General features: G+C 58.2%; 2 protein-coding genes across 2 annotated transcripts; both read left to right on the top strand.

Annotated features, from left to right (window-relative positions):
- The first annotated feature begins 5,053 nt into the window (after nucleotides 1-5,053).
- On the top strand, nucleotides 5,054-11,774 carry LOC120747566 (trichohyalin-like). The gene is made up of 2 exons (XM_040053573.1): nucleotides 5,054-5,191; nucleotides 5,916-11,774. Exons 1-2 carry the CDS (start codon nucleotides 5,054-5,056, stop codon nucleotides 11,772-11,774), a joined length of 5,997 nt encoding a protein of 1,998 aa, XP_039909507.1.
- Nucleotides 11,775-13,802: 2,028 nt separating this feature from the next.
- LOC120747573 (protein S100-A11) lies at nucleotides 13,803-16,312 on the top strand. The gene is made up of 3 exons (XM_040053581.1): nucleotides 13,803-14,019; nucleotides 15,177-15,314; nucleotides 16,031-16,312. Exons 1-3 carry the CDS (start codon nucleotides 14,017-14,019, stop codon nucleotides 16,181-16,183), a joined length of 294 nt encoding a protein of 97 aa, XP_039909515.1. The 5' UTR covers nucleotides 13,803-14,016; the 3' UTR covers nucleotides 16,184-16,312.
- The last annotated feature ends 372 nt before the right edge of the window (nucleotides 16,313-16,684 follow it).

The following is a 16,684-nucleotide window of genomic DNA, read 5'->3' as shown; positions in this document are numbered from 1 at the left end:
CCAAAATCACCAAAAATCACCAAAATCACCAAAATCACAAAAATCACAAAAATCACAAAAATACCTTTTCCTGCTGCTCCATTCCTGCGCAGTTCCTGACAGAGGTTTTGGGAGTTTTGGGGATTTTTGGGTTCCCATTTTGGGATTTCTGGGTTCCTGTTTAGGGATTTCGGGATTCCTGCTCGGGGATTTTTGGGTTCCCGTTTGGGGATTTTTAGGTTCCTGCTCTGGGATTTCTGGATTTCGTTCTGTGTTCCCATTTGGGGTTTTCTCCCAATTCCCCCTCTGTCCCCCCGACCCCATTTTCCCTGTGCCCTGTCCCTGCGGTTCCTGAGGAAAAATCCCTCCCCAGCTTCCCTGGAGCCCCTGCAGATCCTGGGAGCGGCTCTGAGCTCTCCACAGGCTCCAACATTCCCAACATTCCCAGCCTGGATCCACAGGGAAGCTTCTCCGGCCCCCTGGATCCACTTCCTGGCCTCCTCTGGGCTCGCTCCAACAATTCCAGGTCTGGAACCCTTTTCTGTTGGGGACACCAGAACCCGGCACAGAATTCCTGGTGGGATCCCACCAGAGCCCAGCTGGGAGGGAGAATCCCCTTCCTCACCCTCCTGCCCAAATTCCTTTGGATCCAGCCCAAGGCATGGTGCGGATTCTGCTGGTGGTGGGTCAGGAAAAGCAATTTTGGGAAAACTCCAGCAGGAAAACGGGGTTCAGCACAGCCAGGACGTGCCTGGAGCTTTAGGGAAAGCATTTTTGGGATAATTCCATCAGGAAAAGGAGATTCAGCGGCACTAGGTTGTGTCTGGAGCTTCAGGAAGAGCATTTTTGGGAAAAGCCATCAGGAAAAGGGGGTTCAGCACAGCCAGGATGTGCCTGGAGCTTCAGGAAAAGCAATTTTTGGGAAAAGCCGGCAGAAAAAGGGGATTCAGCACAGCCAGGATGTGCCTGGAGCTTTAGGAAAAGCAATTTTGGGAAAACTCCAGCAGGAAAAGGGGATTCAGCAGCACCAGGACGAGTCTGGAGCCTCAGGAAAAGCATTTTTGGGACAATTCCATCAGGGAAAGGGGATTCAGCAGCACCAGGATGTGCCTGGAGCCTCAGGAAAAGCAATTTTGGGAAAACTCCAGCAGGAAATGGGGATTCAGCACAGCCAGGATCTGCCTGGAGGTTTAGGGAAAGCAATTTTGGGAAAACTCCAGCAGGAAAACGGGGTTCAGCAGCACCAGGATGTGCCTGGAACCTCAGGAAAAGCAATTTTGGGAAAACTCCATCAGGACAATGGGATTCAGCACAGCCAGGACGTGCCTGGATCCTCGTTGCCTCCTCCCAGGGACGTCACCAAATCCCAGGAAAGCGCTTCCCGAGGCCGGGGGCCTCTTCCAGGGCGGGTTCCCGAGGCGGCGGCCCCTGGGGTGGGGATCCCCGACAGTTAGAGGCCACCAACCCCCCCTCGTTTGCATAATGAGCCCCAAATCCACCCGGGAATTACGGCCTCCCAAGGGTGTCATTAGCGCCCAGGCGGGGCCTCCTTTGAACCGGGATAATTTCAATCCGGGGGGGAAAAAAAAAGCCCAAAAATGAAGGTTGGGGACAATCCCCGGGCTGAGTGTCCCTGAGGTTATTAATTACCCGGCGGTAATTAATTGGGCTCCTACGCCCAGGGGCGAGGCTGCGGGACGAGTTCCTGCTCCCCGGGATGTCCCCGTCACCTCGTCCCCCCCCTTCCAAACCCCAGATCCAGGCTCTGGAATTTTCCTGATTCCCTCCAAGCGCTGGGAGAGCTCCTGGGGGGGATAAAGGAATAGTTCATTAATTCGCCGTTCAGAGGTTTAAATTAAAAAAAAATTAAAATTAAAAATGAGGAGATTGTGAGGTGATGACGGCCCGAGGGCAGCCGGAGAGAATTCGGCATTAATCGACCTCACGGCAGAGGTTTCTGCTTTTGTTTTTAATTAAAATCGAGCGAAGCTGAAATTAAAACCCTCCAATTAATATCAGAAGTTTTGCCGTGGTTTTTCCTCAGTGAGAAGTCGTCAGTGGATTCAAATTTCCTCGTTCAGAAATTTGTATAAAAATTCATTTAATCATTTAAAAATGGTTCTGGTTGATTTATCTTTTTTTTTTATTGGATAATGCGGCCAAATGCTCATTAATAGGGAGTAAAATAGGAATAAAACCCAACAAGGAATAAAACCCGACCCACGGGCCGAAATCCGCGGGAATTGGGGATCTCACCCAGGTTTTAGGGATTAAATTTTCTTCCCTTTGCCCGATCCGAACCTCAGCGACCTCGGGATTGGAATTCTGAAGGAAAAGCACCAAAAACAAAGAGACAAAATTCCCCCCTGGAACTGCGGGACCATTTTTGTGGCTCGTAAAGATCCTGGTTGTCCCCGATCTGCTCGTCCTGAGCTCTGTCGCCGTCAGCACCTGGATTTTCTCTTTAATTAATTTAATTAATTTAATTAAATTAATTTAATGGGTTTAATTAATTCAATTTAAATATTAATTCCTATTTTGATGTGGTTTTTCCCGCGTGCGTTAAAGGCACAAACTCCCACCCACAACACAAATATTTACCTTGAAATCCACCCTCCCTCCCATCTACGCCCAGATGTTTCCCCCCCATCAAACAAAACAAAACAAAACAAAACCCCGAAATGCGACCGTAAAAGGATTTTACAGCCAGGATTTTCCAGGATTAGGCGGAACCGGCCCCGAAGAGCCGCTGCTATTTCGGGGTGAAAATGATAGGGAAGGGTTGATAAAGCCAAATAACCCGTTTGGGGCCGGGCTGGGCCCGGGATGAATCAGGACAACGTCCACAAGGGGCGGCTCCGCTCCCGGCCCTTCGGGACCCGATAAAAGCAGCGCCGCGCTCCCCAGGCCCCGCACGGCTTCCCAGGAATCCGCTTGATCCCGCCGGAGACTTGGGTGAGTGGCTCCCCCAGGAACGCTCCCTGTGCCGGGATTGTCCCCTTTGCCGGGAATGCTCCCTTTGCCGGGAACGCTCCCTTTGCCGGGAAAGTTCCCTTCGCTGGGATTGTCCCCTTTGCCGGGAACGTTCCCTTTGCCGGGAATGTCCCCTTTGCTGGGAACATTCCCTTTGCTGGGAATGTTCCCTTTGCTGGGAATGTTCCCTTTGCTGGGAAGGTTCCCTTTGCCAAGGACGTTCCCTTTGCCAGGAACGCTCCCTTTGCCAGGAACGCTCCCTTTGCCGGGAACGTTCCCTTTGCCGGGATTGTCCCCTTTGCTGGGAACGCTCCCTTTGCTGGGAATGTTCCCTTTGCCGGGAATGCTCCCTTTGCCAGGAACGTTCCCTTTGCCAGGAATGTTCCCTTTGCCAGGAAGGTTCCCTTTGCCAGGAATGTTCCCTTTACCAGGAAGGTTCCCTTTGCCAAGGACGTTCCCTTTGCCGGGAAAGTTCCCTTTGCCGGGAACGTTCCCTTTGCCAAGAACGTTCCCTTTGCCGGGAATGTTCCCTTTGCCGGGAATGTTCCCTTTGCCAAGAACGTTCCCTTTGCCGGGAATGTTCCCTTTGCCGGGAATATCGCCGTTTCTCCGCCGTGGACGGGAGGAGGGGTTTTTTTTGGGGAATCTCCCGTTTGGAGTTGTTGGGTTGGGTTGGCGGTGAGGGATGGGAGTCTGGGAGAGGTTCAGGGATTTGCTCCGGTGTGGGGTCAGCTCCCGGCTGGAGCTGGGGAAGCCGTTGGAGAAACGGCTCCTTTCCCACGGAAATCCCGGGATTTCTGAGGGGCAGGGAGTGCTCGTGAGCCCGGGCACGTTCCGGAGGCGGGAATCGGGCACGGCGCGGCTCCCCGGGATCAGATCGGGCACGGAGGGATCCCACAAGGAAGGAAGGAGGGAAGGAGGAGGCCTCCGAGGTTTCCGGGCGCAGCTTTTGAGGTCTCGGCCCCAGATCTTGTCTTGGGTCGGGTTAAAGCTCCGGGATCACAGGGACGGATCCTTGGAAACACCAGGAGCTCCCGGAATGAGGCCGTGGAGATGCTCCAAGGAAAGGTTGGGAGAGCTGGAGGGGCTCACCTGGAGAGGAGAACCTCCCTGGAGAGCAGAGGGCTTGGATTGGGTCATCTTTAGGGTCCATTCCAAGGAAATATCCCACGGGACAACCCCACGGAGCAGGATCCGTCCCCGCCGTCCACGGCCCCATCCGCGTCACCATCCCCGCTCCAACGTCACCCTGACGCGTCCGTGGCCAGGCCAGAGGCCGCTCCCCATCCCACTGAAACCCTGGAATGCGCTCCTGGTGGGGAGCGTGGAGCCGGGAATTCTCCTCAACAGAAAGAGGGCACCCATTGGCTGGCCCAGCTCAGGGCTGGGGTGCACGCGCCCTTCCATCCAATCACCTTTCTGCTCACACGCTGTCCGTCCATCCTTCCATCCAATCACCTTTCTGCTCACTGTACATCCATCCTTCCATCCAATCACCTTTCTGCTCCTATTCTGTGCACTCGTCCTTCCATCCAATCACCTTTCTGCTCACTGTACATCCATCCTTCCATCCAATCACCTTTCTGCTCACACTCTGTACATCCATTCTTCCATCCAATCACCTTTCTGCTCACACTCTGTACATCCATCCTTCCATCCAATCACCTTTCTGCTCACACGCTGTCCATCCATCCTTCCATCCAATCACCTTTCTGCTCACTGTCCATCCATCCTTCCATCCAATCACCTTTCTGTTCACTGTCCATCCATCTTTCCATCCAATCACCTTTCTGCTCACGCTCTGTCCATCCATCCTTCCATCCAATCAGCTTTCTGTTCACTGTCCATCCATCCTTCCATCCAATCACCTTTCTGCTCACGCTCTGTCCATCCATCCTTCCATCCAATCACCTTTCTGCTCACGCTCTGTCCATCCATCCTTCCATCCAATCACCTTTCTGCTCACGCTCTGTCCCCGCCTCCTCCCTCTCCCCGCTGCACCTCCATCCAAGGCTCGGGCCCGGATGCGCCTTTCCCGCAGGGAATTCCGGTGAGGATAACGCTGGATCCCGTTTCCGTCCAGGCTCGCTCGGATCCGAGGATGTCCCCGCTCTTGGACAGCATCGCCACCATCGTCGGCGTCTTCCAGCGGCACGCCCGCGGCGCCGGGAGCGGCTCCGGGCTGAGCCGCGGGACCCTGAGGGAGCTCATCCTCCGGGAATTCGCCGACGCCCTCGCGGTGAGCGGGAAGGGGTTTGGGATGTGGGAATGGGAAATCTCCCCTGGGAAGGGAACGGGCAGGGATCCACCAAGGGTTGGGGTCCTTCACGCCGGGGAAAAGGAGATGGAGGATCCTGAGAAAAGGGGGATTTGGGATCTGATCCCAGGGAACGGCGCCAGCACAAGAGGGAACGGCCTCGAGCTGGGCCAGGGGAGGCTCAGGGTGGGAAATTTGGGAAAATCCCTCCTGGAAAGGGCGGCCAGGCCTCAGGAGGGGCTCAGGGAGGTTTGGATCCCCATCCCTGGAGGTGTCCAGGAATTCCTGTCCAGGGAATTGTCCAGGGATGTTGGTTTGGGTGTTGGATTCCAGGCTGGACTCATTGATTTTGGAGTTCTTTCCCAATCCTGGGATTCTGCGACTGCTCCCACGACTCTTCTGACGCGCTTTGCCACCAAAAAAGGGCAAAAGCTTGAGAATGAACCGGGGGAAGTTTGGTTTTCCTTCGAGGGAATTTATCCTGTGGAAGGAGAAATCCCAGAAACAAGGAGCTGCTCATCAGCCGCCGGGGAACAGCCGGGAAAACGGGGATGAATTCCCAGAGCTGGTGCCGAGCCCAGAAAGGGAAATTATGAGAGGTGGAAGGAGAATTCCTGCAGCTCCTCCCATTCCTCGCATTTCTCCCCCAAGGAGCAGGGAGACAAAAATCCCCTTTTCCCCCCCGCCCCGCGTTTTTTCCCTGCAGAAACCCCACGACCCCCAGACCGTCGAGAAGATCCTGCAGTTCCTGGAGTGGGACGGCGACGGGGACATCGACTTCAACGAGTTCCTCCTCCTGGTGTTCCGCGTGGCCAAGTGCTGCTTCTGCTTCCAGCCCAGGGCGCCGTTCCTGGTGCAGAGGACAAAGCTCCCGACCTGCGGAAAATCCCTCCGGGAGCCGGAGTTGAGGAGCAGAGGGAGCCGCCGGCAGCTCCAGGAGGAGGAGGAGGAGGAGGAGGAACAAACGTGGGAGAGGAAGCGTGAAGCCGAGCTGCAGCGAGACCTGAGGGTCTCAGGGGAGGTGGAAATCTTGGAGGAAAGGAGGAGGGATCATCGGGAATGCCGCAGGCGGAGCGGGAGGGACGCGGGACCGCGCGGGGAGCCGGGGGAGCCGATCCCCCGGGAATACCGGGAAGCGGGCCGGGAGCCGTGCGAGCGGCAGGAGAGCCGGAGGCGGCGGCAGCTCCCGGAGCCGGAGGGACGAGGAGAGGAGCGGGAGAGGAGGGAGCGGGAGCGGCTCCGGCAGGAGGAAGCGGCAGACGTGAGGATGGGCTGGGAACCGCGGCCGGAGCGGGATGAGAGATCCCAGCGGCCGCGGGGAGCGGGAGAGCTCCGGGAGGAGAGGAACCGGGACCGCCGCCGGAGGGAGCTGGAAGAGGCAGCGCTGGGAGGGAGAAGCTGCCGGGCGGAGGAGCCGGAACGCCCGGAGTGCAGGCGGCCGCACCAGGCGTACCTGGAGGAACCGTTAGAGATCGACCTCGGGGAATGCGGGAGGACGAGGAGGGAGCTGGAATCTGTGGAAAGGGAAAGGGAGATCCGGTACGAGCAGGAGAGGGGGGAAAGAGATGATCCCAGAAGAAGAGGGAGAGTGAGAGAGAGGAGGGTGGATCGGGAACGGGATCAGGAGCTGGAGGTCTGTGAGCGCCGCACACGGGACAGGGAGGAAGAAGTGGCTGCTGTTATCCAGAGAGAGACACGGGAGAGACGAGAGCGCGAAATTCGTGAGGTTGAAGCTGATGGGAGGAGACAGAGAGAATCCGTGAGGTACGAGAGGGACAGAGAGATCTCAGTGGCTGCAGCAGAAGCCGACGTCAAAGTGCGCCGGGAGATCCGGGAATCACGAGAGGATCTGGGAAGGAGAGAACGACCCCGTGAGTGTGAGGAGGAGGAACCGGAGGGGAGAATTTCCCGGGTCAGGGAGAGGGAACAGTCCCTGAGGGAGAGGAGAATCGATCGGGATCGGGAACAGGAGCTGGAGGTCTGTGAGCGCCGCACACAGGACAGGGAGGAACGAGAGGCTGTGATCAGCCAGAGAGAGACACGGGAGAGACGAGGGCGTGAAATTCGTGAGGTTGACGCTGAAGTAGATGCAAGGAGAGGACAAGAAATCTATGAGAGGAGAAGAGAAACCTCAGTGGCTGCGGCAGAAGCTGACATCAAAATGCGCCGGGAGATCCGGGAACGGGAACAACGAGAGGATCTGGGAAGGAGAGAACGGCCCCGTGCGTGTGAGGAGGAGGAACCAGAGAGGAGAATTTCCCGGGTCAGGGAGAGGGAAGAGGCCGTGAGGGAGAGGGGAATCAATCGGGATCGGGATCAGGATCAGGAGCTGGAGGTCTCAGGGCGCCGCACAAAGGAAAGAGAAGTAGAAGTGGCCGCCATCGGCCGGAGAGAGACACGGGAGAGACGAGGGCGCGAAATTCGTGAGGTCGAAGCTGAAGTAGATGAAAGGAGAGGACAAGAAATCTATGAGAGGAGAAGAGAAACCTCGGTGGCTGCAGCGGAAGCCGACGTCAAAGTGCGCCGGGAGATCCGGGAACGGGAACAACGAGAGGATCTGGGAAGGAGAGAACGACCCCGTGAGTGTGAGGAGGACAGAAGAATTTGCACCAAAAGAGAGAGGGAAGAGGCTGTGAGGGAGAGGAGAATCGATCGGGATCAGGAGCTGGAGGTCTGTGAGCGCCGCACACGGGACAGGGAGGAAGAAGTGGCTGCTGTTATCCAGAGAGAGGCACGGGAGAGACGAGAGCGTGAAATTCGTGAGGCTGAAGCTGATGGGAGGAGACAGAGAGAATCCGTGAGGTACGAGAGGGACAGAGAGATCTCAGTGGCTGCAGCAGAAGCCGACGTCAAAGTGCGCCGGGAGATCCGGGAACAACGAGAGGAGCTGGGAAGGAGAGAACGACCCCGTGAGTGTGAGGAGGAAGAAGGAGAGAGGAGAATTTCCCGGGTCAGGGAGAGGGAAGAGGCCGTGAGGGAGAGGAGAATTGATCGGGATCGGGAACAGGATCAGGAGCTGGAGGTCTGTGACCGCCGCACAAAGGAAAGAGAAGTAGAAGTGGCCACCATTGGCCGGAGAGAGACACGGGAGAGACGAGAGCGTGAAATTCGTGAGGTTGACGCTGAAGTAGATGCAAGGAGAGAACAAGAAATCTATGAGAGGAGAAGAGAAACCTCGGTGGCTGCGGCAGAAGCCGATGTCAAAGTGCGCCGGGAGATCCGGGAACGGGAACAACGAGAGGATCTGGGAAGGAGAGAACGGCCCCGTGAGTGTGAGGAGGAGGAACCGGAGAGGAGAATTTCCCGGGTCAGAGAGAGGGAACAGTCCCTGAGGGAGAGGAGAATTGATCGGGATCGGGAACAGGATCAGGAGCTGGAGGTCTGTGAGCGCCGCACACGGGACAGGGAGGAAGAAGTGGCTGCTGTTATCCAGAGAGAGGCACGGGAGAGACGAGAGCGCGAAATTCGTGAGGCTGAAGCTGATGGGAGGAGACAGAGAGAATCCGTGAGGTACGAGAGGGACAGAGAGATCTCAGTGGCTGCAGCAGAAGCCGACGTCAAAGTGCGCCGGGAGATCCGGGAACAACGAGAGGATCTGGGAAGGAGAGAACGACCCCGTGAGTGTGAGGAGGAGGAACTGGAGAGGAGAATTTCCCGGGTCAGGGAGAGGGAACAGTCCCTGAGGGAGAGGAGAATCGATCGGGATCAGGAGCTGGAGGTCTCAGGGCGCCGCACAAAGGAAAGAGAAATAGAAGTGGCCGCCATCGGCCGGAGAGAGACACGGGAGAGACGAGGGCGTGAAATTCGTGAGGTTGACGCTGAAGTAGATGCAAGGAGAGAACAAGAAATCTATGAGAGGAGAAGAGAAACCTCGGTGGGTGCGGCAGAAGCTGACATCAAAGTGCGCCGGGAGATCCGGGAACGACGAGAGGATCTGGGAAGGAGAGAACGGCCCCGTGAGTGTGAGGAGGAGGAACCGGAGAGGAGAATTTCCCGGGTCAGAGAGAGGGAACAGTCCCTGAGGGAGAGGAGAATTGATCGGGATCGGGAACAGGATCAGGAGCTGGAGGTCTGTGAGCGCCGCACACGGGACAGGGAGGAAGAAGTGGCTGCTGTTATCCAGAGAGAGGCACGGGAGAGACGAGGGCGTGAAATTCGTGAGGCTGAAGCTGATGGGAGGAGACAGAGAGAATCCGTGAGGTACGAGAGGGACAGAGAGATCTCAGTGGCTGCAGCAGAAGCCGACGTCAAAGTGCGCCGGGAGATCCGGGAATCACGAGAGGATCTGGGAAGGAGAGAACGACCCCGTGAGTGTGAGGAGGAAGAAGGAGAGAGGAGAATTTCCCGGGTCAGAGAGAGGGAACAGTCCCTGAGGGAGAGGAGAATCGATCGGGATCAGGAGCTGGAGGTCTGTGAGCGCCGCACACGGGACAGGGAGGAAGAAGTGGCTGCTGTTATCCAGAGAGAGGCACGGGAGAGACGAGGGCGTGAAATTCGTGAGGTTGAAGCTGAAGTAGATGCAAGGAGAGAACAGGAAATCTATGAGAGGAGAAGAGAAACCTCGGTGGCTGCAGCGGAAGCCGACGTCAAAGTGCGCCGAGAGATCCGGGAACAACGAGAGGATCTGGGAAGGAGAGAACGGCCCCGTGAGTGTGAGGAGGAGAGAAGAATTTGCACCAAAAGAGAGAGGGAAGAGGCTGTGAGGGAGAGGAGAATCGATCGGGATCAGGAGCTGGAGGTCTGTGAGCGCCGCACACGGGACAGGGAGGAAGAAGTGGCTGCTGTTATCCAGAGAGAGACACGGGAGAGACGAGGCCGTGAAATTGGTGAGGTTGACGCTGATGGGAGGAGACAGAGAGAATCCGTGAGGTACGAGAGGGACAGAGAGATCTCAGTGGCTGCGGCAGAAGCCGACGTCAAAGTGCGCCGAGAGATCCGGGAACCACGAGAGGATCTGGGAAGGAGAGAACGACCCCGTGAGTGTGAGGAGGAGGAACCGGAGAGGAGAATTTCCCAGGTCAGAGAGAGGGAACAGTCCCTGAGGGAGAGGAGAATCGATCGGGATCAGGAGCTGGAGGTCTCAGGGCGCCGCACAAAAGAAAGAGAAATAGAAGTGGCCGCCATCAACCAGAGAGAGACACGGGAGAGACGAGGGCGTGAAATTCGTGAGGTTGACGCTGAAGTAGATGCAAGGAGAGGACAAGAAATCTATGAGAGGAGAAGAGAAACCTCGGTGGCTGCGGCAGAAGCTGATGTCAAAGTGCGCCGGGAGATCCGGGAACGGGAACAACGAGAGGAGCTGGGAAGGAGAGAACGGCCCCGTGAGTGTGAGGAGGAGGAAGAACCAGAGAGGAGAATTTCCCGGGTCAGGGAGAGGGAACAGTTCCTGAGGGAGAGGAGAATCGATCGGGATCAGGAGCTGGAGGTCTGTGAGCGCCGCACACGGGACAGGGAGGAACAAGAGGCTGTGATCAACCAGAGAGAGACACGGGAGAGACGAGGGCGTGAAATTCGTGAGGTTGACGCTGATGGGAGGAGACAGAGAGAATCCGTGAGGTACGAGAGGGACAGAGAGATCTCAGTGGCTGCAGCAGAAGCCGATGTCAAAGTGCGCCGAGAGATCCGGGAACGGGAACAACGAGAGGATCTGGGAAGGAGAGAACGGCCCCGTGAGTGTGAGGAGGACAGAAGAATTTGCACCAAAAGAGAGAGGGAACAGTCCCTGAGGGAGAGGAGAATCGATCGGGATCAGGAGCTGGAGGTCTCGGAGCGCCGCAGCCGCCGGACACAGGCCGGGGCGGCCGAAGCGGCCACCGGAGACCAGCGAGAGGAGATCCGGCTGGAGGTCCTGGAGGAGGAGGACGAGGAGGAGCTGGAGCAGGGGCGCTGCCCGTTCCAGACCCTGGAGGTGGCCGATCTCTGCCCCCCGGGACGGGAGGCGGCCGTCAGCGACCTCAGGGTCCGGTTCCGCCCCGCCGATCCCGAGCTCCGGCCCGAGCTCCGGCTGCTCCCCGATCCCGCGGCGCCTCCGGCCGTCGCCTACCTGGTGCACGTGCTGCAGAACCCGGGCGACGCCGGCGCCGCCGCCTACGAGATCGTGTGCCGCCGCCCCGCGCCCGCATCCCAGGAAAACCCCGAGGCTCCGGAGCAGCGCCCGGAAAGTTCCGGAAAAGAGGGGGAGGACGCGGCGCCGCGGGATCCCGCCGAGCCGGAGGCGGCGAAAGGCGAGCGGGTGAAATCCAAGGAGACGCGGAGGAGCCCCGAGACCCCCGAGGCGCGGCGGGATCGGCCCCAGGACGCGGGATCCCAGAAGATCCCGCCCGGATCCGGCTGCCGGCGGAGAGAGTGCGAGGACGGCCGGGCCAAGAGCTGCCCAGCGGCTCCGGAGCCTCGGGAATGTCGGGATGAGGAGCGCAGGGATCCTGGAGAGGGAGCCCAGGAGGCTCCTGAGGAGCCCGGCGAGAGGAGCCGGCGGGAATGCGGCGATTCCCAGATCCCTCGGGAAGCTGAGCAGCGCCAGGAGGCCGAGCCGGAGGCGCCGAGGGATGAATCCAAGACGTCCTGAGGGGAATCTGCCTCTGCCCGGAGCCGCCGCGGGTCCTTTGGAGGGTCGGGGGTGCCCCTCGATATTTAATCACTTTTCCTGCTCTAATTGGAGTCCTTGGGTCCCTCTGTCCTCTTTTGCACCCTGGGGTGTCACTTCAGGTCCCCTTGGCCCCTCCTCTTGGCTTCTGCCGTGAAAACTCAAAAAAATTCCTGATTTTGGGGCCTGGAAATGATCAGGGCTGGGAAAAGGAAAAAAAAAAAAATCCCCTTTTTAGCCTTGATTCCAGCAGAATTCCAGCTCCAGGCTCCGGGGTTTGGGGCGGCCGCAGGGTGCTGGTGGTGGGTGGGGGATTCTCCTTCTCCTCCTTTTCCTTTTCCTTCCTTTTTATTGCATGGAAAATGGGAATAAACGGCTGATTCCTGCAGCGGCTCTGTGTGTCCCGTTCCGGAGGGATGGGAGGGGGGCGCAGCTGGGATCAGACATTCCCAGTTTGGGTCACACATTCCCAGTTCAGGTCAGACATTCCCAGTTCAGGTCACACATTCCCAGTTTGGGTCACACATTCCCAGTTCAGATCAGACATTCCCAGTTCAGGTCACACATTCCCAGTTCGGGTCACACATTCCCAGTTCGGGTCAGACATTCTCAGTTCAGGTCACACATTCCCAGTTCTGGTCAGACATTCCCAGTTCAGGTCACACATTCCCAGTTTGGGTCACACATTCCCAGTTTGGGTCACACATTCCCAGTTCGGGTCACACATTCCCAGTTCAGGTCACACATTCCCAGTTTGGGTCACACATTCCCAGTTTGGGTCACACATTCCCAGTTCGGGTCACACATTCCCAGTTCGGGTCACACATTCCCAGTTTGGGTCAGACGTTCCCAGTTCGGGTCACACGTTCCCAGTTCGGGTCACACGTTCCCAGTTCGGGTCACACATTCCCAGTTTGGGTCACACATTCCCAGTTCAGGTCACACACTCCTCCCAATCCCAAATCCCCCCAGATCCCCATTCCCATTCCCACTTCCTCCATTCCCATTCCCACATCCCGCTGGAGCCTCCAGAGGCTCTCCCAGGGCTCTGTCCCGGAGCTGTCACCTTGTGACAGGGACACAGGGACAGGAGCAGGAGCAGGGACAGAGACACAGGGACACAGGGACACCGGGACACAGGGATGGGACAGGGACGGGACACAGACAGGAGCAGGAGCAGGAGCAGGGACAGGGACACAGGGACAGAGACACAGGGACAGAGACACAGGGACACAGGGACAGGGATGGGACAGGAACAGGAACAGGAGCAGGAACAGGGATTGGTGACAGGGACGGGGATGAACAGGAACAGGAGCAGGAATAGGAGCAGGGCTCGGTGACAGTGACAGGGATGAACAGGGACAGGAACAGGAACAGGGACAGGAACAGGAACAGGGACAGGGATGGGACACAGACAGGAATAGGAGCAGGGACAGAGACACAGGGACACAGGGACACAGAGACACAGGGACACCGGGATGGGACAGGAACAGGAGCAGGAACAGGGATTGGTGACAGGGACAGGGATGAACAGGAACAGGAGCAGGGCTCGGTGACAGTGACAGGGATGGACAGGGACAGGAACAGGGACAGGAACAGGGACAGGAACAGGGCTCGGTGACCGGAGCAGGGCTCGGGGACAGGGACAGGGACAGGGACAGTGACAGGAACAGGAACACGGGGACAGGGATGGGACAGGAACAGGGACAGGGATGAGCAGGAGCAGGAACAGGAGCAGGGCTCGGTGACAGTGACAGGGATGAACAGGGACAGGAACAGGAACAGGAACAGGAACCGGAGCAGGGCTCGGTGACCGGAGCAGGGCTCGGTGACAGGGACAGGGACACGAGCACGGCCCCAGCTCCGGCCTCTCCGGGAAGATTTTCTTGGAGGAAAACCCCCTTTTCCCCATTTTCCCCCTTTTCTCCCCCCTGCAGATTTTTGGGGGGGATTCTCCCCGCACCCCCCGGCCCGGGAGGACTCCGGGGTTATCCCAGCGGGGCAAAGCGGGATCCGGGAATGCCGGGGGAGCCTCGGGGCGGGGCCGGGCACATTCCAGAGGCTCGGGAGGAGCCGCGGTTGCCGCTGGAAACGGGAATTGCCCAACGCGCCCGGCGCTGACTCAGCCCGGGCGGGGCTCCCGCCACTTCCCCCGAACTTTTCCTTTTCTTCTTCCCGATCCGACAATTCCAGCCCGAGCGGAGCCGCCTGTCCCGTCCCAGCCATGGTGAGGGATTCCCGGGAATGCGGGGGGAAAGGACTTCTCCCACCAAACGCCCCGAAGTGGGAGCGGGAGGGAGGCGGGGATGGTGCCAAGGGAAGGAATTTTCCAGGGAAAAGGGGGGGAAAAAAGGGTCCGGAGGGTGCGGGAGAGGGGATTCCAGAGGGGGAAAGGGAAAAGGGGATTTTCCCAGAAAACTCCCCAAAGTTGGAGCGGGGAGGGGACAGGGAATGAGCCCGAGGGAAGGAAAAACGGGGCGGGGGGAAAAACTGGGAAAAAAGCCAGGAGGAAAATCAGGGGGGATAATGGGGAGGGGGAACGGGGAAAACAGGTGCAAAAATCGGGAGGAAAATGGGAAAAATCAGAGGAAAAAAATCCAGAAAACCGGGGCGGGGGGAAAAAAACCGGGGAAAACCAGGAAGGAAACAGGGAAAAAAAATGGGGACGGGGAAAAGCAGGGGCAAAAATCGTCAGGAAAATGGGGAAAAGCAGGGAAAAACCAAAAAAAAAAGGGGAAAATCAGGGGAAAATGGGTGAAAAACAGGGAAAAACCGAGGGAAACGGAATCATCCCCCAAAGTTCCGCCTGATCCAAAGGGCGGATCCAGCCCCGGCCGTTCCCGCTCCCCCTCCCCCGGGATGTTCCGGGAGCCGCTCCCGCTCCGGGCCCTGCCAGAGAAATCCAGGGAAAAATGCGGCGGAACGGGTCCGGCCGAGCCCTTCCCTCATCCCGAGAAAAACCGGGATTGCTCCTGGAACACCTGGGATAGGAGCAGGAGGTGCTTCCCTGCTCCCCCGAAATTCAGGATTCAGCTCCCTGGCACACGTGGAGCGGGTGCAGGAGGCTCCTCCAGCCTTTCCCTCATCCCGAAAATCCCAGGGTGCTCCTGATCCCAGCCTTTTCCCTCATCCCGAAAATCCCAGGGCTGTCCCTGGCGCAGTTGGAATGGGCAGAGGCTCCTCCAGCCTTTTCCCTCATTCCCAAAATCCAGGGTGCTCCCGATCCCAGCCTTTTCCCTCCTCCCCAAAATCCCAGGGTGCTCCCAGTCCCAGCCCTTTCCCTCATCCCCACAATCCCGGGATTGTCCCTGGCTCACCTGGAGCGGGCGCCGGAGGCTCCCGGGGCCTTTTCCCGATCCCAAATCCGGCCGTTCCCGTTCCCAGCCCACGGAGACGGAGCGCTGCATCGAGTCGCTGCTGGCCGTGTTCCAGCGCTACGCCGGCCGCGAGGGAGATTCCTGCACCCTCTCCAAGCGGGAATTCCGCGCCTTCATGGACACCGAGCTGGCCGCCTTCACCAAGGTGCGGGAACGGGGCCGGGACCCGCGGGAGAAACGGGATCCATGGGAGAAATGGGATCCAGGGGAGAAATGGGATCCACGGGAGAAATGGGATCCATGGAAACAATGGGATCCACGGGAGAAAGGGGATCCATAGGATGAGATCCACAGGAGAAGCGGAATCCACGGGATGAGATCCATGGGAGAAATGGGATCCACGGGAGAAATGGGATCCACGGGAGAAATGGGATCCATGGGAGAAATGGGATCCATGGAAGCAATGGGATGGGACCCATGGGATCCATGGGAGAAACAGGATCCACAGGTTGGGATCCACAAGATGGGACCCACAAGATGGGACCCACGGAAGCAATGGGATCCGTGGAATGGGATCCATGGGATGATCCGGGGGGTCCCGGCCCTGCGGATGCGCCGGGATGGGGTTTGGAGCAGGCTGGGATTGTGGGAACATCGCTCAGTGTGGACATTTCAGGATTTTCCGTCCCAAACCATTCCAGGATTCCCTGGGCTGGCTCAGATGGGATTTTAGGGATCAATCCTTCCCTGCCCCAAGTTATTCCATGGATTCCCCATCCCTGGAAGTGCCCGATTCCAGCCTGGACCCAGCCGGCAGAGCGGGAACCTCCCTGCCCGTGGATCGGGATGTTTCAGCTCCTTCCCTCCCGGGCAGGGAATTCCCGCTGGCTCCAGGCACCAATTCCCGCGGTTTTCCCGCAGAACCAGAAGGATCCGGGCGTGGTGGACAGGATGATGAAGAAGCTGGACCTGAACAGCGACGGGCAGTTGGATTTCCAGGAATTCCTGAACCTCATCGGGGGCATCGCCGTGGCCTGCCATGACTCCCTGCTCCTCAAATCCCCCAATCCGTGACTCCAGAGCCTCTGGATCCCCCTGGAACGTCCCACGGAATGCCGGAAGTGACGGAACGGTCGCGTTCCCTTTTTTCCTTCCCCCCGCTGCTTTTTGTGGATAAATAAAAGGTTTTAAACCCCCAGGTTTGGCGGGAAAACAGCGCCGATCCCAAGGGATTCCAAAGTGATCCTCACCTGGGCACCCGCTCCCAGTTCAGGAATTCCCTCCAGGGATGGGGATCCAGCCCCCCCCGAGTCCCTTCAAGTAGTTCCCAAACCCTTTTCCTGGAGGGATTTTCCCAAATTTCCCACCCTGAGCCTCCCCTGGCACAGCTCGAGGCCGTTCCCTCTTGTCCTGGCCCCGTTCCCTGGGATCAGATCCCAAATCCCCCCTGGATCCCCCTTTTTTCTGGGATGAACATTCCCAGCTCCCTGAGGATCCCCCATTCCCTTTTCCAGCCCCATTCCCTGGACACTTCCAGCCCCTCATTCCATGTCCTGGACATTCCCAGCAGGACAA

Source organism: Hirundo rustica, assembly GCF_015227805.2.
Source record: "Hirundo rustica isolate bHirRus1 chromosome 29 unlocalized genomic scaffold, bHirRus1.pri.v3 SUPER_29_unloc_BUSCO_136144at7742, whole genome shotgun sequence".
In the NCBI taxonomy this organism is placed as follows: Eukaryota; Metazoa; Chordata; class Aves; order Passeriformes; family Hirundinidae; genus Hirundo; species Hirundo rustica.
The sequence above is the reverse complement of the archived record's forward strand: the minus strand, read 5'-3'. Positions and strand labels throughout refer to the sequence as shown.